This window comes from Trichosurus vulpecula, chromosome 3 (genome assembly GCF_011100635.1).
Source record: "Trichosurus vulpecula isolate mTriVul1 chromosome 3, mTriVul1.pri, whole genome shotgun sequence".
In the NCBI taxonomy this organism is placed as follows: Eukaryota; Metazoa; Chordata; class Mammalia; order Diprotodontia; family Phalangeridae; genus Trichosurus; species Trichosurus vulpecula.
The window spans coordinates 224,766,119-224,788,524 of record NC_050575.1 but is presented as its reverse complement, the minus strand read 5'-3'; the positions used below and the strand labels follow the sequence as shown (position 1 = coordinate 224,788,524).

The 22,406-nt window shown below is 37.6% G+C and overlaps 1 protein-coding gene across 1 annotated transcript in view; it reads right to left on the bottom strand.

Annotated features, from left to right (window-relative positions):
* Window positions 1-22,406, bottom strand: part of CENPN (centromere protein N) — a 48,651-nt gene that overhangs the window by 20,416 nt on the left and 5,829 nt on the right. Inside the window, exons 4-7 of the mRNA XM_036748796.1 lie at window positions 20,012-20,071; window positions 17,581-17,657; window positions 7,913-8,089; window positions 6,692-6,793 (exon numbers count right to left, since the gene is read on the bottom strand). Coding sequence (XP_036604691.1) covers window positions 6,692-6,793; window positions 7,913-8,089; window positions 17,581-17,657; window positions 20,012-20,071 — 416 coding nt within the window. The remainder of the gene's footprint in view (window positions 1-6,691; window positions 6,794-7,912; window positions 8,090-17,580; window positions 17,658-20,011; window positions 20,072-22,406) is intronic.

The following is a 22,406-nucleotide window of genomic DNA, read 5'->3' as shown; positions in this document are numbered from 1 at the left end:
TTCTAGCATTATTTATTTTGAACCAAACCAACATTTCTGGTGAAAACCCAACCTGGTCATAATGTATAATCATTCTAGTATGTTATTGTAACTTGCTTGCTAATATTTTATTTAAAATATCTGCATCAATGTTCATTAAGCATATTGGTCTATAGTTTTCTTTCTCAGCTTTGTCTCTCCATGGTTTAGGTATCAGGGCAATATTTGTAGAAGGAGATGGATGCCTTCTTTTGTTATTATTTTAAACCACTTGTGTAGTCCTAGAATTAATTGTTCTTTGAAAGTTTGACAGAATTAACTTATAAATCCATCTAATGCTTGAGTTTGTTTTTTAAAAATCTTTGAGAGTTTTTATGTCCTATTCAATTTCTCTTTCTGACAATGGGCTAGTCTAATTATTCTTTTGTTAATTTGGGTATTTTTTATTTTTCTAAGTATTCATCCATTTCTTCTAAGTTACCAGTTGCATATATTGGGAAAAATGCTTTCTGAAAATTTCCCTTACTTCATCTATAATTGTAAACTCTTTTTTTTAAATTTTTGATAGAAATAATTTAGTTTTCTCTCATTTTAAAATCAGGTTAGCTAATTAATTGCTTATCTACTCTATTAGTTTTTATTAGAGCAGCTATTAGTTTTATTCATAGATTCAGCAGTGTTTTTTTTTTGCTTTCAATTGTATTAATCACTGCTTTTCAAAATTTCTACTTTATTATTTAGTTTGAGATTTTCAATGTTACTCAAGTTTTTTAAACTGCATGTCCAATTGATTGATTTGTTCCTTCTATTTTGTTGATGAAAGTCCTCAGAGAATTAAACTTTCCTCTTAGAACTGCTTTAGCTGCATACCATAAGTTTTGGTATGTATTCTCACTACTGTCATTTTCTTTGCTGAACTGTTCTGTTGTTTCTATAATTTGTTCCTGCCCCACTAATTCTTCAGAATTATGTTAATTAATCTCTGATTACTTTTAAGATCTTTAAGAGACCTTAATTGAACATAATTTTTGTTGCACTGTAATCAGTAAATGCTGGAGAAGGAAATGGCAAACCACTCCAAAATCTTTGTCAAGAAAACCCCAAATGGTGTCACAGAGTTAGACATAACTGAAAAACACCTAAACAACAAAATCAGTACATAATGTGTTGAGTATTTACATTTTTTTCTTGGTGAAGTCTTTATGTTCCAACACATGGTAAATTTTTGTAAAAGTATCATATATATCTGAGTTGTATATCATTTCCTTCCTATTCCCATTCGATAATAGCCAGAGATGTATCTTCTTTAATTTTTCTGAAGTTCTATTCAGACCCTTAATTTCATTCTTGTCTAGCTTTTGGTTAGATTTTTCTAGGTCTGAAGGGGTACATAAGTTCCTCCAAAGTTTTACTGTCTATTTCTCCTTCTAATACGATTAGTTTTTCCTTTAAGTATTTAGATGTCTTATTTTTTTATTTGATGTCTGTCTATATATATATATGTGTATATATATACATATATATATACACACACACACTGATTCATTATTTATGGTACCTTTAAGTATAATATAATTTTCCTGCTTATCTTTTTATTTTATTACTGTAGCCTTATCTGAAATCATGATTGCTATCTGGTTTTTTTAGTTCGGCTAAAGCAAAAAAGATTTTAACTCTATAAGAATCTGTGTTTCAAGCATTTCTTGCAAGCAACATAGTCATATTTTGCTTTCTATTTTCATGTTGCTATTCTTTTCCATCTTATGGCTGAATTCATTCCATTCACACCCACAGTTATGATTGTTAATTGTGTTCTTTCCCTTCATCCCATCCTCTTGTAATTTTCCCTTTTTGCTCTCATAGCCCTCTTTTACACATAAGAATATGGTAGAAGAGAGGGAATCTGCCTAACATTTGTAATATTATAATGAAACATCCTTTTTCTCTGTTGTAATTTTTTGTCTTTACCCCAATCCTGATTCCAGGTTTTTACCAATTCTTCCTTTTCTTTTAATTCTCCCTTCACATTCCTCCCTCCAACATTTGAGTTTATTTTACTTATGACTATTCCATTAACTATCCTGTCCTTCTTAGACCCTTTTCTACCCTTTTTTTGTTCTTTTCTATTTATCTTTTGAATAATGTATTTCCGTATCAAAAAGTGTGTGTCTATAATTGTGTTCAATCTTTCTTTATTCAGTTCAGACGAAAATGAGATTCAAAGGATGCCAGTTCCCCCCCATCAATATCTCTATGACTATACACACTTCATTTTATACATCTCTAGTATATGTAAGGGGCAGCTAGGTGGCAGATTGTATAGAGCACCAGGCCTGGAGTCAGGAAGACTCATCTTCGTGAGTTCAAATCTGGCCTCAGACGCTTACTAGTGGTGTGACCCTGGGAAAGTCACTTAACCTGTTTGTCCCAGTTTTCTAATCTGTAAAAGGAGCTGGAGAAGGAAAATGGTAAACCACTCGAGAATCTCTGCTAAGAAAACCCTAAATGGGGCCAGGAAGAGTCAGACACAGTTGAAATGAATGAACAATAGCAACAATTATATGCAAGATTTCCCTGTCTCTCCCATTTTTGTTTTTTCATAAAACCATTAAAACAAAACAAAAACACTCATAATTTGTCATTTTAAACTTTCTCTATGATCCATAAAATATTAAAGTTCTAAGAAGACATCTCTTTTCCCTTAGTAATATGTACATAATTCATCACTACATATTCCCTTTCAATTAAACAGATATGTGTACCTTCTTATGTTTCTCTTGGTACCTGCATTTCTATTTCAAATTGTCTACTCAGTTCAGACTTTTTCATCAGGAATGCTTGGAAATCCTCTACTCCACTAATGGCCCATTTTTTCTTTTGTAGGTTCTTACTTATTTTGCCAGAAAAGTTGTCCTTTATGTATTCTTTATCTCTTGCTTTTTGGAATACCTTATTCCAAGCTCTCCTCTTCTTCAAAGGACAACTGCTAATTCTTGTTTAATCCTAACTGTCACTCTTTAGCATCTAAACTCATTTTTCTGGTTGCCTGCAGTATTTTTTCTTTATTCTTGAGATCATGGATTTTGGCTATTATGTCTCTAGGAGTTTTCATTTTAAAATTTCTTTCTGGGGGTGACCAATGGATTTTTTTCTATTTTCACTTTGCCCTCTGGCTCTAAGAGTTCCAGGCAGTTTTCATCTAAGAAAATTTCCAGAAATAAGTTATGTAGGTTTATTTTCTGATTAAACTTTTTTAAAGAGTCTGATAATTTTTAGATTGTAATTTTCTGACCTGTTTTCCACATCAGTTGTTTTTGATATTATACTTCTTAGACTTTCTCCTCTTTTCTTTTCTCCCAGCGTTGACCTGCAAACCACCAGCCCAGTCCCTTAAGCAATCGTTGAAGGGAGAAATCATTGTGGAGAAAGAGTCTACCATCAGCAATAGTTGCTGACCAACTGCCATCAACAGGCAGATGGGCCTGGGAGCCTTGAGAGTGGCAGATCCCCCCAACCTCCTCCTCAAGCCACAAGTCCTGCTTCCAGCCCAGAACTCACAGTCAGCATCCAGAGGAGCAGCTCCTATGAAGAAGGAACTAGCTATCCCCCCATCACTTGCGAGCCAGCTGCCATCCAAAGGACAGGCAAGTCAGCATAGTTGAAGCAGCAGAGCATTCTGATGGAAAGACAGGAGGTTGCATGTTCCAAACCAGGGTTAAGGAACTTGCAGCCTTGAGGCCACAAATGGCCCTTTAGGTCCTCAAGTGCAGCCCTTAGACTGAAATCCAAACTTCATAGAATAAGGTTTTGAAGTTTGGATTTCAGTCAAAGGGCCACACTTGAGGATCTAGAGGGCCATGTGTAGCCTCGAGGCTGTAGGTTCCCCACCCCTGTACCAGACAAATTAAACCACCACCACCACCACCTTCACCATCATCTTCTCTCAGACCTTATCAGAGACAGTCCAGGCCCTGAACCTAAGAGTCTTAGAAATAGTGATGCTTCCACTCACTCCCTTCAACCATCATTTTAGGGAGCAACCCTTGTGGGGATGCAGTCTGACAACTACACCTGCAGGTTCAACAACCACATCTATTGAAGACCCAGAAAAGAAAGTTTCTGTCATTAAAGTTCTTGGTACTGTCAAATGTTTTAGCATCAGAAACTGGTATATTTTTTATTATGGAAATGACATAAAAGAAGAAGCATTAACATCTGCTTTGCCACTATAACAAACATGGGACCTTTCCATCTGAATTATAGCTGAAACCTTTCATATGTGTTGTCTCTGCTATCAAAATATAAAATCCTTTAGAACAAGGAAAGTATTACTTTTCTATATGAACCCCCCCCCCAATATAGTAAGTACTTAATACTTCATTTATTCATTCATTCTTTTGGTCTTATTTTGATATGTCATATTTTCTTATCAAGTCACTGTTTTCTGACTGGCCTACTCTAATTTTCAAGGCATTCAGTTTTTGAGTGAATTCTGTTCTAAGAGTCAGGCTCCCTTGCCATCTTTTCCTCCCTAGCTTTTCTATTTTGTATTTCTTAATTAGTTTCCTCCAGATACTGCTGAAGTCCTTGTGGCTTTTTTTTTTCCTCTAAGGCTTTTCCTAAACTTGTTACTAATTCTCTTTGGAGTTTACCTCATGGGCATCTCTCAAACCTAGGTATTCCTCATAGTGTTTGGAGCTTTCCTTAGATTGCTCATGGTGGGTATGAGAGTGCTGGGGGTCAAGGTACACTGACCTGGGGTCAAGCTACTGTCTGGTCCTAACTACAGTGGGTCAGATTAGGCCTCCTTTAAAGGAATCTGGGGTTGTTTGAGTGCTGGACACTACCTAGTGAGGTAGCAGTGGGCAGACCCTCTGGTTATAGGGTTCTAATGCTCTGTCTGCTGTAGTTTTTGCCTGAGGTCCTTCCTTTTGCTACTGGGCTCAGAGGATACTCCTATCCTAGGTCTCCCCCACATGCTTCAGAGGCTGTTGGGCCTGGATTTTGCCTAAGGCCTTTCTGTTTATCATAGCTTAGCTAAGGCCAGAAGTGCCATGCTGGACCTTGCCTAGAAAACCCTGAAAGCTGCTCTCTCTTCTGGGAACTGTTAAAACTGAGTTGGCCTCAAGTTCTATTTATTTCACAGTTCAGAATGATGCCCTGGATTCTCCCTAGAACCCCTTAAGGCTAATCCTGAGCTAGGCTCAGGAAGCCAAGTGGGGGTTTAGGGAAGGATTAGAAATCAGGGGATCCTTTGGGATTTGTTCTATGAAGTTTGGATTCAGTCAGAGGGCTGCACTTGAGGACCTAGAGGGCCACATGTAGCCTCGAGGCTGCAGGTTCCCCACCCCTGGTAGATGCTGTATGGCTCAAGCAAGGAATGCCAGAACTGCCCCCAAAGACTCCAAGGATATCTGCCTTTTTGTTCTTGCCTTGCCCCAGTTTATCTATTCCAGAATCTGAGGATTCATGGGTTGAGTGAGAGATCTATAGGTGATTCTATTTCTTAGTAGAGTGGTATATCTCAAAGCCCTCCAAGGGGGCTTTGAGGAATACTCTTTATCTGGGAATCTGGGATCTTCTTCATCCTAGCCCTCTGTTATGGCCATCTTGCCACAATCTTCAAAAAAGATTTCAAAGGAGACCTTTTTAAAAGGAAAAAATAATCATATTTTTAACTCCCAAATGCTGCTTCCTATGGATGAAATGCTGAAATGCTGGTTTTCAGATAGTTTTGATATCATGGGAATAACACTGGATATGGAGTTAGACAAGCTTTGCTACTATCTTTGTGACTTTGGGCACTTTACTTTATCATATATATACATATATATATATATATATAAATTTTTTATATATATTTATTATATATAAATATATTTATATATACTTAATTACTTTACAAGTCTGACTTTCTGCATTCACAAATTCACAACATCTCTAAGGTTTCTTCAATATATAAATACTATGATCCTTTTTGCTCCCTAGTAATTAAAAAATAGTCATTTAACAAGCATCTATTAAGTGCCTACTGTGTGCAAAAAACCCTGGGCACAATATTACTATATATCCAAGTATTCACAGATAAACAAAGCAGACCCATCACAGTCTCAATGTATTGATATACATTTGGCATAAAAAGATAAATCACAAATAACAGAGTTAGGTAATTCATGAGAGATTTTTTCCCCTCATAATTAAATGGGAACAAAGTCCAATTAAATAATTTTGAACAAGAAATAATTTTTAAAAATTCTACAATGCATCATCAAGTAACCTAGTTTATCCTACCAAAGAACATAGCACCAGAAACTGGACACAATAGTTTCTAAAAAATATATAATTAATGTAAAAGCATATAGGTCAAATGATTGTGGTCACTTCTATGCTGTTAATACTTACTAGTAAAGAATTAATACATTCTAATTAAAATTGCTTTTCTGTAAGGTACTTCCACATTCAACAAAATAGAACCTCTTTGATAGCTAATGATCAATTAAAATCAATGTCTGAATGCCTAGATGATAACACATGCTGGGAAACTATTTTGTTTATTTTCAAGTTACCTTATTGAAAGACTGTCCACTTCACTAGGTCAATAATACATCATGCAATCTGCTCTTGGAGAAGGTGAATTCTCCCACCTGCTAGGTTGTTTTTAATCAGACCTGATACAAAACTTAACTTTGAAGAGATGTACTGAATGGCTCACCTGATTAAACTGTTTAAAAACAATAGCCTTAAGAGAATCCAGATATAGGCTTCGGAGTTCCATTTGTCGGATCTTATGGTAATTGCCAGCAGTCATCAGTGCCTTGAGATGAAAATGAGCAAAACTATTATGATTGTTGTCCTCTATGACTGTTTTCCTCTAAAAAATGGAAAACTTTGGGAAAAAGTAACCTAAAATGAATGGCTTCTGAATGATTCCTATAAGTAATTATGGATATATAATTTGCCTAAAATCTACAGAATATGTCATAGTGTTCTTTAATATTAAAAAAAAACTGGGTGGAGGGATAGGAGAGAAGAGAAGGAAGGGTGCATAGTTTGGTATACTAGAAAAAGGAATCAGGAGTCAGAAAACCCGAGTTCAAGTGTGGACCCTAATGATTACCAGTTAAATGAGTATAGGCAAGTTGCCTAAACTTTTGGAGTATATTTCATCCTGTACAAATAATAATATTTACACTACCTACCTCATAGGGTTTGTCAGAAAAGCATTTTATAAATCCTAAAGCATTGTAGAAGTGTAAACCACTGACTGCAAAGTTAATATTTGAAAATAGCTAATCAATGCCCTTGTAGGACATCAACTGCCTAAATTAGGACAAACATGTCTGACATTTGGAATAGTAATTCGTTTTATGATAACAGAAAGTAAGAAAGTGTCCATTTCTAAGCTGTGGTACGATACCCTTTTACCCCCAATTTAGGGAGGATGAAATTAGAAAACCATAGTAGAAAAACAGCGTGAGTTCAAATAACCAGCACTTAAATGGCAAGAATCACTGAGATCCCATAGCAAAGTGAATTCAACAATAGTTGTGATCCTTGCTAAAACATTGCCCTGCAAAGCCATGTGCGAAACAGAGATTATAGTACTTGAACTGCTTATTTCTCATTAAAAATCTGAAGGGAGGTTCTTGTGCTTATGATCACAATGCAGTATAACTATAAGGCTCACTGAAGCATAACCTGAAATGGTAGAGCACAGGTGCTGGGAAGCAGCAGTTGACAAGGCAGGCTGGTATAGTCAGATCTGGAGAGGCTTCTGGGAGACAGAACAGGTACTGGACAGTGGTTATGCCACAATTATCACTTGTCTGTAGTGAAGAAGAATCATTGGTTTCTCTAGCCACATGCCCAGCTGGTATCACAGACCCTTAAGGAATGATGATGCAAATCTTTAGCTTGGCAAGACAGTCCATACCTGCCAGAGCTCTGGAATGTACTTCTTAATACGGCAGTGAGAGATGAAGACAAAAGGAGTTTGGGAATGATATACCACATAGGTAGTTTTGTACTGGTTTGGTTTCATGTAACGTGTTCCCCAGGCAACTCGAATCCATACTGCACTATCCTCACCGTCTCTGAAGCTGATATGCACCTTATTAAACAAAATTAAAATTATGCTTTATTAAATATATTTCAATTGGTTACAATAGCATTTTCTATAAGGTTACTAAAGCTTTTGGAAACACTAAAATTCAGTGTTATTTTCTCCTCTTTCCCAAGGACATCATCTGGACTACCACAAGTCATCCCATAGCGTTTGGGGAATCTTTGGAAACAATATGATGATGATAACTATAGACAACTCTTTTCATATATTTACCTAGAACAGGGGTTCTTAACCTCTTGTGTGACAGGGGAAAGGAAGGGAATAAGCATTTATTAAGTGCCTATTATGTGCCAGGAACTATGCTAAGGGCTTTACAAATATTATATCATTTGATCCTTACAATAACCCTGTGAGGTGACTGCTTATTTCCATTTTACAGATGAGCATACAAAGATTTAAGTGACTTGCCTAGGGCCACACAGCTAGTAAGTTCCTGAGAATGGATTCAAACTCAGGTCTTCCTGACTGCAGGGCCAGTGCTCTATCCACTGAGCCACCTAGCTGCCTCTAATGGCCCAGTCTGGCAATCTGGTGAAACTTACAGACTCCCTTCAGAGAATTTTTAAAAAAAATCATAGTTGAAAGATGGAATTTTTTTCCCCATCCAAGTTCAAGAACTCCCTGGAATCTATCCATGGATTTCCCCCTGCCCCACCCACCTCCAGCAAAGGGACCGTGGGTTAAGAATCTATGATCTATAAAATCTTTAACAAGGAAAATACCCAACTACCAAATACATACATGGACCAGAATGGAATTTTCCTTCATGATCATAGATGTAGAGATGGAAAGGACCTTAGAGATCAATCAATTAAACAAGCATTTATTAAGTACGTACTATATACCAGGCACTAGAGATACAAATATGAATGTAAGAGAGGCTTTGTCCTCAAGTATTTAATAGGATATACAAACTGATGGAGGCAAGGGCACAACAACTGAGAGAGAAACAGCAGAGGCCTCTAGAAGGAAGTGGCACTCAGTATGTGCCTTGAGGAGAAGTAGGGGTTCCAAGAGGCAGAGATGAAGAGGGAGAGAATTACAGGCACTGGGGACAATGTGGGAAAATGGACAGAGGCAGGAAATATAACATCGTGTCTGTAAAAGAGCAAACATAGTTTGGCTGAAATGTGATGAGGATGAAGGGGAGGAAAGCGTAATAAGCCTAGAGATATAGGTTGGAGCCAGTCTATGAAGGGCTTTAAATGCCAAACACCGTGGTTTGTCTTAAGGTCCATGGGCAGCCATCGAAGCTTCCTGAACAGGGGAATGATATGGTAAGACTTGTGCATTAGAAATAACTTGGCCAACACATGGAAGATAGAATCAGAATGTATCTGGATGCAGGGGAGACCAATTAGAAGGCTCTTTCAGTAGTCTACATGAGAAGAAATGAGAGCTTAGATTAGAATGGTTGTGGTGTGAATAAAGAGAAGGGGACAGATTTGAAAGGTTGAGGAAGACAAGCCTTGGAAACTGATTAGATATGAAGGGTGAGTGAATTAATGAAAAACTATTTATTAAGCACTTACTAGGTCATCAGGCACCAGTGCTAAGTGCTGGGGATATATATATATATATAAGCAAGCAAGACAGTCCCTGCCCCCAAGTAACATAGTCTAAAACAAGAATATAACATATATAAGTGATGGTCAGGGAAAAATGTTTTTGACAGGGAAGTTAGAGGGAATGATGGTTGGGAGTCACAGGACAAGTGAATGACACTGTAGTGTTCACGTGATTATAGCGTTTAGACCTAGGGAATGGTAGTGATGATCTGATAACTGTTCTGAGAGCTACATGAATGACAGGTTTTGAACCAGGATGACTAGAGGAATGCTGGCATCCCCTCAAGAGAAACAGGGAAGTTAGGAAGTTTAAAGGGAAATGCTATAAATTATCTGGGACATGTTGACTTTGACATGCCTATGAGATACCCAGGTAGAAATGTCAAGCAAGCAGGAGATACAGAAATGGAGTTCAAGAAAGAGGTGAGTGTTGGAGCATTAAGATTTGGGAGTCATTCCCATATAGTGACAGTTGAATATAGAGGAGTTGATGAGATCATCAAAGAGGGAATACAGAGAAAAATGAGGGGGTCCAGGTCCCAGGTGGAGCTCAGGGATTCATCAAGACATAGGAAGTCAGACATTGATGATAATCTAGTCCAGCCCTCTCCTTTTTCAGATGAAGAAACTAAGCCCCAGATTTCACATTACACTACCTTCAAACCAAACTGGCTTAATTGCTCTTCCCTGAAGGCATTATATTATTTCCTGCATTCATGCTATTATACAAGCTGTCAACAATCCCTGAAAAGCTTTTCCACCTCACCCACTGTCTTAAAGAATCCCTGCCTTCATTTAATATTTAATTCTTACGCCAATTCCAATGGGAAGCCTTTCCAGATTCGTAGTTATTAGAGCGCTCGTCTTCCTCAAATTATCTGTTTACCCATTTGTAGCTCCCCGGTAGAATATAAGCTTCCTGAGAGCTGGGACTATTTTTTATTTTTGTCCTTGTGCCCTCACTGTGAAAGAGACAAAGCATGTTCACAGAGAAGGACATACAGGATTTACAACTGATAGAGTCAAGGGCACAACCACTGGGAGAGAAGAAGCAAAGGCGTCTAGAAGGAAGTGGCACTCAGTATGGGCCTTGAGGAGAAGCAGGGTGCTTACCGTGCTTTCTTAGGTGCTTAAGGTGAATTCTTAATAAATTCTTGTTAAATTGAATTGCCTAAGGTTACGGAAATAGTTAAATATAACAAGACAAGGATTTGAACCCAGGTTCTTCAACTTCAAATTTGGTGCCTTTTTTGCTGAACTAAGTAGACTTGTCCTAAAACACCAGGGTTACAGGATCATAGAATATAAAGCTGGGACATTAGAGGGCATCTAATCCAACCTCCTCCTTTTACAAAGGGCAAAACTGAGGCCTAGAGAATCTACCGTGACATGGTCCTACAGGGTGTGTCAAGGTTGGAATTTAAATTCAGTTCTACTGATTTCAGAGCCAAACCACCTTGCCACCTCCCATTGCTCAAGAGTTCGAAGTATAAATTGTAGTATTATTTTAAGAGCAAATGGCTTTTTAATGAGGTCTTTTTGGTAATTCAATAATTAAGTCCCACTCTGACTTTATAAAAAATAGTGTCAAAGCAAGCTACCTCTATCTATAACTTATTCTCTGATCTTCAAAAATTACTAATTTTACAGAAATAATACACATGGCCACTAATTTTCTGCTTCAAAAAGTTTGTTTTAGAACTCAAGAAAATTCTGTTGTTTTTGTTTTATGGGAGAATTTGAACAAAGTTCAATATATAGCTAGGCATGGTGATCCACACCTATAATCCCTGCTGGCTAGCCTTAGCCTAACTAGCTAGCATTTATATAGCACTCTAATGTTTTTAAAGTGCTTTACAAATATTTTCTCATCTTATCCTCCCAACAACCCTGAGAGGTAGGTGCTATTATTATCCCCATATTACAGATGAGGAAGTTGAGGCATAGAGAGGTTAAGTGACTTGTCACCCAGCCATTAAATGTCTAAGGATAGACTTGAATCTAGGTCTTCTTGATTCCAGGCCCAGCATTCTATCTACCAAAGCAGCAAGTTGCTGAGCCAAGGCTGGTGGAATCCTCAAGTTTGGGAGTTCTGAGCTGTAGGTCTAAAGCCAGAAAGTTGTCCACACTAAATGTGGCATTAAATGGCAAATCTTCAGGAATGGGGACCTAAGGAGGAATGGAGTGACTCAGGTTAGAATCAGCAGGTCAGAGTTAATGGGCTGATCAGAGGTTGAGTAAGGCCGACTGCCCATTGCACTGCCATCCTGGGTGAGATAGGGAGACCCAGTCTCAAAAAAATTTTTTTTGATAGATTACCATTTCCTCTGAATGAGTCAGTTTATACTCTGAACTCTTACAGAAGGAAAGAAAAAGCCAAGACAAGAATATTTTCAACTTGTAAGACAAGTTTGTGACATGTAGTTTTGAGTTTTGAGGTAGCAAGGTGGCACAGCAGATAGAAAACTGAAACTGGAATAAAGAAGACCCGAATTATCTCATGCTGCTTATTAATGTTGTTGTTCAGTCTTTTCAGTCATGTCCAACTCTTTGTGACCCCATGTGGGGTTTTCTTGGCAAAGATACTGGAGTGCCTTGCCATTTCCTTCTCCAGCTCATTTTACAGATGAGGAAACTGAGGCAAACAAGGTTAAGTGACTCATCTAGGTTTACCTAGCTAATAAGTGTCTAAGACCACATTTCAACTCAGGAAGATGAGTCTTCCTGACTCCAGGAAGAGCATCTATCCACTGGGCCTCCTAGCTGCTGGTGGGAAAAAGGGGGGTAGGAGGGTAAGGACTTCTTGGATGGTGGTTGTGAGAAACAGGAGTCCATAGTAACAAAGACAATCTGTTGCCTGCCCAAGAACTAAATGTTGTTTCACACTGCTGATGGCCTTTCTAATGCTCAAATTCTATGAAATTCACGATGGAGAATGCTATCTTCATCCAGAGAAAGAACTGTGACGTTTGAATACAGATTGAGGCGCACTACATGCTCTCCTTTTTTGCTTCTCTTTTGTTTTTGGGTTTTTTTTTGTTTTGTTTTTTGGTTATGTCTCTTCTTTCTCAGGATTCATTCCATTGGTCATAATTCTTCTCCACAACTTGACTAGTGTATAAATTAATTCAATGCGAAGTCATACATGGTAGTTATATGAGATTCCAGGCTGTCTTGGGGTGGGAGGGGGGAGGGAGGGGAGAAAATCTGGAACTCAAAATTATGTAGAACCGTGTGTGGTAAACTAAAAATAAATAAATAAATTTAAAAAAAATTCTATGAAATTCTGAAATTTAACCATTACGTAACTGCAGTTTCAAACCCAAGAGTTTTCCTCTGTAGGCAATCTGTGGAATAAATCAATTATTGATATGCCTTTTGTTTTCAAAACTTCTAGACTATTTTCTTCTACTTAAAAATACAGATATGAAAGAAAAATTTGGCCTACAATATGTTTTTCAGGCTATTAAATTTAAAATTATTTTCTATGATACTTATGTTCCTTAAATTATTTCTGCACATCCTGTCTTCAAGTTCAATTTGGCCAATATAGAATTCACATGCTCTTTTAATGTTGTCAACTCTTCATTTTCGCCCTGTCCCATAACCAATCTGTTGCCAAGGTCTGTTGATTTTACCTTCGTAACATTCTTTATGCAGATCCCCTTCTCTCCTCTGACAGGGCTACTCTCCTTATGTAAGACATCACCTCATGCCTGGCCTATTGCAATAGTCTGCTGACTGTTCTCCCTACCACAGGTCTCTCTCTACTCCAGTAAATCCTCTACTCAGTTGTCAGAGTGATTTTGCTTAAGTGCAAGTCTGACCATGCTAACCCCCTGTTTTTCACTCTAGTGGCTCCCTATAGCATCTCTAGGATCACATAAAATCCTCTCTCTGGTTTTAAAGACTTTCATTAACCTGCTTTCCCCACCCCAACTTATTACCTTACACTCACCAAGTCCCAAGTCCCACATGTTTAGATCCAGCGACACCGTTCTCCTTGTTGTTCCTTGGACAAGGTACTCTATCTCCTGATTCTGGGCATTTTTACCGGCTGTCCCTCATGCCTGGAACTCTCTCCCTCCTCATCTCTGCCTCCTGACTTCCCTGAAGACCCAGCTAAAATCCCATCTTTTACAGGAATGAATAAATATTATACTTTAAATGAAAGTGAACCAAAAATACCTAGTTGGGACGTGGAGGCCTCAGTTCCTATTTTGTTCCATGACTCCTATTCCTGTTTGTATCTCAATGCATGTTCTCAGAGGACAGAGGATTAGGTTATAAGCTCCTTGAGGGCAGGGCCTGGCTGTCTTTTGCCTCATTTTCTATCCCCAGTGCTTGACACAGAACCTGGCACATAGTAGGTAACTAATGATATTTATGAATTAAAAAGTTGTTAGTACTCTACCCTCATCAGCTTCAATCCACATAAAACAAAAGGTATGATCTCTTTCTAATCAATGCTGGACGTTTATTTATCAAAATTACATTTTCTAAAAGTTGTGTGTTTCATCTTCCAAACTATGGATTATCAAAAGGTAGCATCATATAGTGGATATAGTTCTACATTTGAAGTCAAGAAGAACTGAGTTCAAAGCCTGCCTCTTACACTGACTAACTGTGTAATAATTGGGTAAGTCACTAAAGCTCTGTGATACTCAATTTCATCTGTAAAATGAAGCTGGTTAATAGCACCTGTCTCACAGGAATATAGTGAGGGTCAAATGAGATTATGTAAAAAAAGCAGCTAATATTTATATCCCTCATAGTACCTAGTATAGCACCTTAAGTACACGAAGTGCTCGATAAATATTTGTTGAGTAAGTGAAACTAAATATAGAAAATTAGTAGCCCTACAAGAGAGGTTTTCTTTCTTTCTTTTTTTTTTTTTTGGAGGGGAGAAGGCAGGGCAATTGGGGTTAAGTGACTTGTCCAAGGTCACACAGCTAGTAAATGTATCAAGTGTCTGAGGCTGGATTTGAACTCAGGTCCTCCTGACTCCAGGGCGGGTGCTCTACTCACTGCGCCACCTAGCTGCCCCTAGAGGTTTTCTTAAAGATGACAATTGTCATCTTTAAGTTGACAGACTAATATTCTGAAACTCATAACTTTGAAAAGTTTTACTTTTCTTATTCTTCTATAGCAAAAGTTAGTTTCTAGTTAGACAACTATGACAAAAAGGGCAAATGTGGACTTAAAATACTTTTACTCAAGAAATAACATCAACGTATATGTGTGTGTGTGTGTATGTGTGTGTGTGTATACATACACACATACACATTCAACATTTTAAACATACTGCAAAATTTATAGCAGAACCATTTTTCACATAATAGATGCAGAGTTGCAGAGGTACAGGCAGCTGACTAATTCACCAAATAAGCAGAAATTTTTTCATTCACTTGGACATACTTGTACTACTGACCAATGTACTCTCTAATTTTTTTTTAAAGCTATGAGCAGATGACCATGCTATACAGTGTAATGGGACAGTGTTATATCAGGAGTCTGATCTCTGCCATTCACTTGCTATGTGACTTTGGGCAAATCATTTATCTCCTCTGAGCCTCAGTTTTCTCATAAGTGAAATGGAGAAAATAACAACTGGTTTTGCCTTCGTTAGACAGCTACTATAAAGATCAAATTAAGATAATGTATATAAAGGGAAGATCAAGCATTAATAAAGTTTTAAAATTCAGTGCTGTAATCAACTAAAAAAATCTGTAAGTTAATCTGCTACCTTTAATGATGCAGAATCATTTTTATCACATATTCTAGTTAGGTATAAATAGCAAGCAACTCACATAAATAGCTGTAATCAGCAGTATCACCTTTACACAACCAGACCAATTCTAACTTTTTCATTTTTTTTGGTAGATTCTCTAATATTTATAACAGGCATCAATAAAATTTTCTCTAAAACATGTGAAGTTCACCCAAATCATAAACACAAAGGGTAAAAAACAAAGACCCTGGATCTAACTCCTAATAGTCATTATTCTCTGTGCCCAAAAACTCTAAGCTAGAAGGCTGAGGATGTTTTACTTAAGGATGCTGACATCACTAACTTTTAAGGGTAGGTGCAAGCCAGAGGTAATGAAATGGGAGAGAGCGCAATAAGATCAGGAACTAGCTCCCTGGTGTCTAATATTACTAGGGCACAAGAAGGGTCAGTAAACAAGAGTTCCAGGTCCAGGGAGAGCCTCTGAGGGCTGCGGACAGGCTTTCAGCAGCTACAGTGGGGCACACGTTTTTCCATGGAAAAACAGGAGTATCTTCCAGTGGGCGACCATGTCATATCCAAATTCCCTAACACACCACTCTATCACAGTCATCTATACTTAGTAGTCACTTAATAAATATTTCTTGGATTGGTGACCTGGTTACCTTGGAGGAAGAGACCAGGGATTATCCCTTCTAACTTCTTCCCTACCCCTCCCCTCAAGTCATCTAAAAAAGAAAAGTGATTTATTTCCAGAGTCAGCCTAAAAAGCAGTGTCAGTTTGATTTCAGGGCAAAAGAAAGTTCTTCTCCTAAAATTTTTTTTAACAGAAAAAAAGTTAAAGATCAATCCATATGAGAGGCGTAAATTGTAAACCCAAGAAATGAAGCACAATAAGTAAACCCCATTCACACTAAAGTACAATGTATCAGGCAAGTTTAAAGGACTGATGTCAAATCCCTTCCTGCTTTGACTAGAGGAGGATCTTTAGAAAACAGAAGAGTATCCCAGACGAAGAGTTAAGAGACCTCAGTTTTTATCTTGCTTCTACCAGCTGAGGTGGCTAGGTGGCGAAATGGTCAGGAAGACCAGACTTGTCAGGATCGAATGTTGTAAAGCGCTTCCCACAGTACCTGGCACATAGCTGGCACTTAATAAATGCTTATTCCCTTCCTTCCTCTCCCCCCCCCCACTTTATCTCTGCACTACCACCGATTCTGGGAACCGAAGGGCCTCAGTTTTTTCATATCCAAAATGAGAGGACTGTACTAGATGATCTCTAAAGATTATTCTAGGTCTAACATTCTATGACTCAAAATGTCTAAGAGGAACATGACCAAGAAGGGACAAGGACATGGAAAAGGGAAGCCAGAGGACAGTGAAGATTAATTTTGTCTAGAGTCCAAGAGACAACTATTTCTACCCGTCACATTTACCTTTAACTGAGAATGGACAAAAAAAGACTGTGTAGAGAGATATCTCTGTTATGTGTAGATTTCAGTTGCACCACAGCTACTGGGTTACTTTTCTTTCTGAGAACTAGATCAACTAGTCACTTGTGTTCAATTTAATAAGAAACTCTCTGGAAATATCCAATCAGTGTTACTAACAATATGGATAGGGTGTCTGTACAAGCCTTTAATGCTAGTGAGGACATTTATAAAAGAGAAATATGTTGTTTGGCTTCCCCACCTCTAATCAAGGAAGGGTAGCCACCTTAATTTCTTCAATCCCTGATATATTCATAACAGGCTTTTTGACAAGAGTAGGTGTTTAAAAAGAAGAGCCAAAGTGTTTTAGAAATATATCTGGACAAATTTAGTTATGACATATATGGGTCAAAGTTTCTTAACAAGGGAAGGAAAAATATTTTTCTTCACGTGGCAAAAAAAAAAGAAGACATCTAGAGAAATTTATAGGGGTTACCTGAGATTATGATAACTAATGTGTGTAAAGTTAGCAGATGATTCTAAAGGGGCTATGAAGAAAGAAGAAACAATCATGACATGGATTACAAGTGGAAGACAGGATGGAATAAGACTTTCAAACTGAAGACATCTGCTTGGTAACAGTACAACATGGTACCTGAGATGCATTAGTAATATTTATAACAAAGAATGAACAAAATATAAGAGCATAAATATCTTCCAATTGAAATAAACATATCTTTTATCACTTACGTTTTTTAGGGCTCTTTGAAGAACCTTCTTAAAAGAATATTTAAACTCTTCCATATCAAAAAGGTCAACCTCTTCACCTGTCAAAGTGACAAGGAAAAGAATGCAATAGCCACAAAGCATGAGAGTAGGATGACTTTTGGTAAGGCAAGAGACCCATCCTTCTGGACCTCTCTTTTGACAGCACCTGACACTGAGGACGACATTCTCTTTCTAGCTGTATTCTCCTCTCTGGAGTTTATGAAACAGCCCCTTTTGGGTCTCCTCTTACTGTGGGACCTTTTCTTCTTAGTCTTCTTTTGCAGAATCACCATCCATGTCATGCCCTTTACATATGAGTATACCCTACAACTCTCTGCTCTTTTTTTTCTTATACTCTTTCATTTGGTGAAAACTTCCCTAGGTTTGCTGTACTGGTAACTATCAGATTTATATATCCAGACCTAGTGTCTCTCTCCTAAGCTCTAATAGTGTACTAATAACTGCCTCTTGGTCATTTTGAAATGGCAGTCTTGCAGGCATCTCAAACTCAACATGTCCAAAATAGAACTCAAAACCTTTCCATTTTCTCAAACTTCCATATTTCACATACAGAGTAATAGCATTCACTCTCCCTCATGCCATATAACCAAGTTGCCATATTTTTTTGCCTCCGTAACATCTCTCATATACATCCCCCTTCTCTCTCCACTCATAATCCGCCACTCTAGTTCAGTGCTGTATTACCTCTCAACTGAACTATTTCAACAGCTTACTTTGTCTCTCTGCCTTAAGTGTCCCCCTTACACCAATCCATCTTCCATAAAGTCATCAATGTGGTTTTCAGGAAGCACAGGTCTGACCAGGTCATCCCCTTATTCAATTAACTCGATTGGGTCTCATTTACCACCACGATCAAATATAAACTCTTCTGGTGCCATCCTACCTTTCCAATCTTTTTATATATTACTCTCCTCTATGTGCTTTTTTGGTTCAATAAAACTAGTCTTTTTGCCATACCTCACAAATGGCACATAATCCCCCATAATCTCCCAACTCTATGCCTTCTTACTGACTATCCCCACAACTGAAGTGTACTTACTCTCATTTTCCACCTCTTGGAGTCCCTGGTTTCCTTAAACAGTTAGCTGAAATGCCACTACTGCCTGAGTTCTTTTCTGGTCCACTCAGTTGTTAATACCTTCACCCTAAGATTATCTGATATCTGGTGTGTGTGTGTGTGTGTGTGTGTGTGTACATGTGCTTAGAAGAGCATCCCTGCTGTCCATCAATTGGAAAAAGGCTGAACAAGTTGTGGTACTTGAATATAATGGAATACTATTGTTCCATAAGAAATGATGAGCAGGTGGATTTCAGAAAAACCTGGAAAGACTTACATGAACGGATGCTGAGTGAAGTGAGCAGAACCAGGACAATTGTACACAGTAACCACAACACTATGTGATGACCAGCTTTGATAGACTTAGCTCTTCTTAGCAATAAATGATCTAGGACAATTCCAAAAGACTCGAGGTGGAATATGCCATTTACATCCAGAAAAAGAACTATGGAGTCTGCAGATCAAAGCATACTAGTTTCTTTTTTTTTCCTTTCTCATAGTTTTCCCCTTTTGTTCTGATTCTCCTTTCACAACATGACTAATGTGGAAATATGTTTAATATGATTTCATATGTATCAGATTGCATGCTGTCTTGGGGAGTGGGGAGAAGAGGGAGGAGGAAAAATTTAGAACTGAAAATCTTACAAAAGTGAATGTTGAAAACTAAAACTAAAAAAAGAAAAAAAAAGAATAGCATCCCTGCTCAGATAGTAATCTTCCTTTTGTCATATTCTGGAAATTTCCACACTTCATGCTTGTACTACTTATTTAATTTGCCAGCCAAATCCCTAATACCTTGCTCATTGCCTACAACAATCAGAAATGGGAAAGTCACCTCATATGCTGTCAGAGATGCAGGGTTAAATGAGAACCAGCTGCCTACCTCCCACAGCTCTTCACCCCCCCATAAATCTCATGGCTTTTGCTGAGTCATGAAGAAACACTGATGTGGACAAAACCTTCCATCCCAGAATCTGGTAACCTTTATGGATGTAGCCTTCTTTTGACTGTTACTCTCTTATTTATTTCATTTTAGGCTGTATATCTTCTTTTGTGTAAATCACAATGGGCCAATGATTTATACTTTATCCAACAGGCACAGACAGAAGCTGCTGACTTGAGTAAATATCCTCACAAAGAATTCACAAGCTAACCATTTTGTGCTACTCCAAAATGCAAAACTAACAAACCACACAAACACAGTTATTGTTAAACCATCACCATGGTACCTTTGTACTTATATCTCTTTCTACAAAGAAAAGGTGATTAGGTAATTTTGAGAACACGCATTTCTCAAATGACAACTGTTCAGTCTAAGATTGCAACATCACTTACCTGGGGCTTTAATCATTTTATAAACAACCCAAATTTTCTTGATTTGGCACGTTTGATGATCTAAAACAAGGGGGAGGAGAGAGAACTGTTTTAATTTTACTACAAGTCTTTGAAAATATTTGGTCCTAAGTACTCTATTTTTCTGGAAGAATTTAGAGAAAAAGAGTAATTCATGAAATAAGTTATATATAACTTGTTATACATATCAGTCCTTCCTGCAAATATATGCTCTGCAGAAATTACTTAAAACTATTTTGAGCAAATAAAAGAATAAGAGTTATTTCCTATGACGAAGTATTTGAAAACATCTTATTCTTAAACATCTCAAAGCATTGGTTTTAAGAGTCAGAAGACCTGGGCTCAAGATCTCACACAAACATTGATGAGGTTGAGTACTCCTTCATGAGTAAAATGGAGGTAGTTTCTATCTCATGCTGTTGTGAGGAAAGCAAATTTAAAGTGCCAAGTAAATATGAGTCTTTATTTATTCTATTATCATATAGTGTTTTGGAACATTTTAATAACAGCAGATCTATATCATAACTAAAATTATGCAAAAATGGCAATATCTCATTTATTTAATGGCACTGGGAACCTAGTCTTCCAGATAAATGAAGATTATCAGTTTAAGAAACATGGTTTTCTTTGACTTTACGTTGAGAAAATTCTTATAAGATAGATGAAACATTTTCCAGCTTTCTTAGAAAGAGTTCCTTGATCATACCTTGCCCTTTTAAAAATTATAACTCAGGGTCATCAATAAAAATTTGTTGTTATTGTTCAGTCATTTTGGTCATGTCTGACTCTTCATGACTCCATTTGGGGTTTTCTCGGCAAGGACACCGGAGTGGTTTGCCATTTCTTTCTTCAGCTCATTTTACAGATGAGGAAACTGAGGCAAGCAGGGTTAAGTGACTTGCCCAGGGTCACACAGCTAATAAATGTCTATGGCCAGATTTGAACTCAGGTATTCCTGATTCCCGGCCCAATGTTCTATCCACTTCACCACCTTGTTGCCCAATATTGTTGTTATACTGTACAGTGACAAACTCAGGTGAGCCTTTATGGTAGGGAAGTTTGCTCCTGGAATAAAAAGATTCCAAGTTTTTTGCTCTTTCAAATCTTATCTGCTTTTTGTAGTTTTTCTGACTTCTTCCATTAGCTATTACTTGTGGCTGTCAGTATATCTGTTTCTAACAGGCCCATTTAATTTATGATTATGGGCTAACAAACTAGATCATCAAACTCTTTGAAACTGTCCATAAAGTAAGAGTAAATGGTCTCAAGAGTGATTTGCTTAATGACGTTTCTTTTGTAAAAGTCTGAACTTTATGACCTAGATGCTATGATCTCTATTTTATCTGTTCAGAGACTTCATTTACTTCCTTAGGTCTTTGTGTTGTTTCTGAGTCTGGCTGATAAGTAAAGTGTTACTATAATGGGAATTTTCATTTTCAGTGTAAAATCTGTATTTCATGGATTTAGAGGAATTTTAAAAAGTAAAATATGCTAAATGATTTATATTTTAAAACTTTTTGCCTATTTTGGCTTTTAATGCCAACTCGGAGACTTGTAAGCAGTGAGTACACTAGCTACACTGAAGGGGATTCCATGTCAGTCACTGAAAAGTTTGTAATGAATTTGGGGGCATTTTAAGTGTCAATAAGAAAAATGTTTTAGAAAAATATATCACAACTAGATCTGTTTAGATCGTAAGTGGGATGGTCAAAGTTTTGTTGTTTTAATTTTTTTTCAGAGAAGAAAAAGTTGCTTGCATGTGATGGAAAGCAGATGAGACAACACAGACTTAGAGACCACACACAGGCTATAGTGGAGACCTGCTGTAAGAGGGATGTCTACCATAGTCTTCTGCCATGTGGGACAGGTTAGCTTTTCTAAGGCTCTACCTCACGAAAGCTAAACTAGTTTTTCCTTAAAAGTCATTGAAAGTGGGGCACCTAGGTGGCGCAGTGAATACAACACCAGCCCTGAAGTCAGGAGGACCTGAGTTCAAATGCAGCCTCAGACACTTGATACACTAGCTGAGTGACGTTGGGCAAGTCACTTAACCCCAATTGTCCTGCCTTCCCCCCTGTAAAAAAAAATTAAATTAAAAGTCATTGAAAGTTTCTTCAAGACTTAATTGGCTCCAGGGAATAAGGCTTGGATTGTTAATGTAGTTTCCAGGTCACCTGAGCAGAAAAGCCAATGGCCTCATCTGAGGCTTTAAACCACTAATTAGCAACAGCAAGCTGTGCCTAGCTGAATCAGCTCTTTATCCCCAATGAATATCCTTTCACTGCTCCAAATGTCCTCTCTTTAGAGTAAATAAACTTCTTTTTGTTAACTGTTAGATGGATTACAAGTGTCTCGAACCTGGCATACCAGCCTGGTC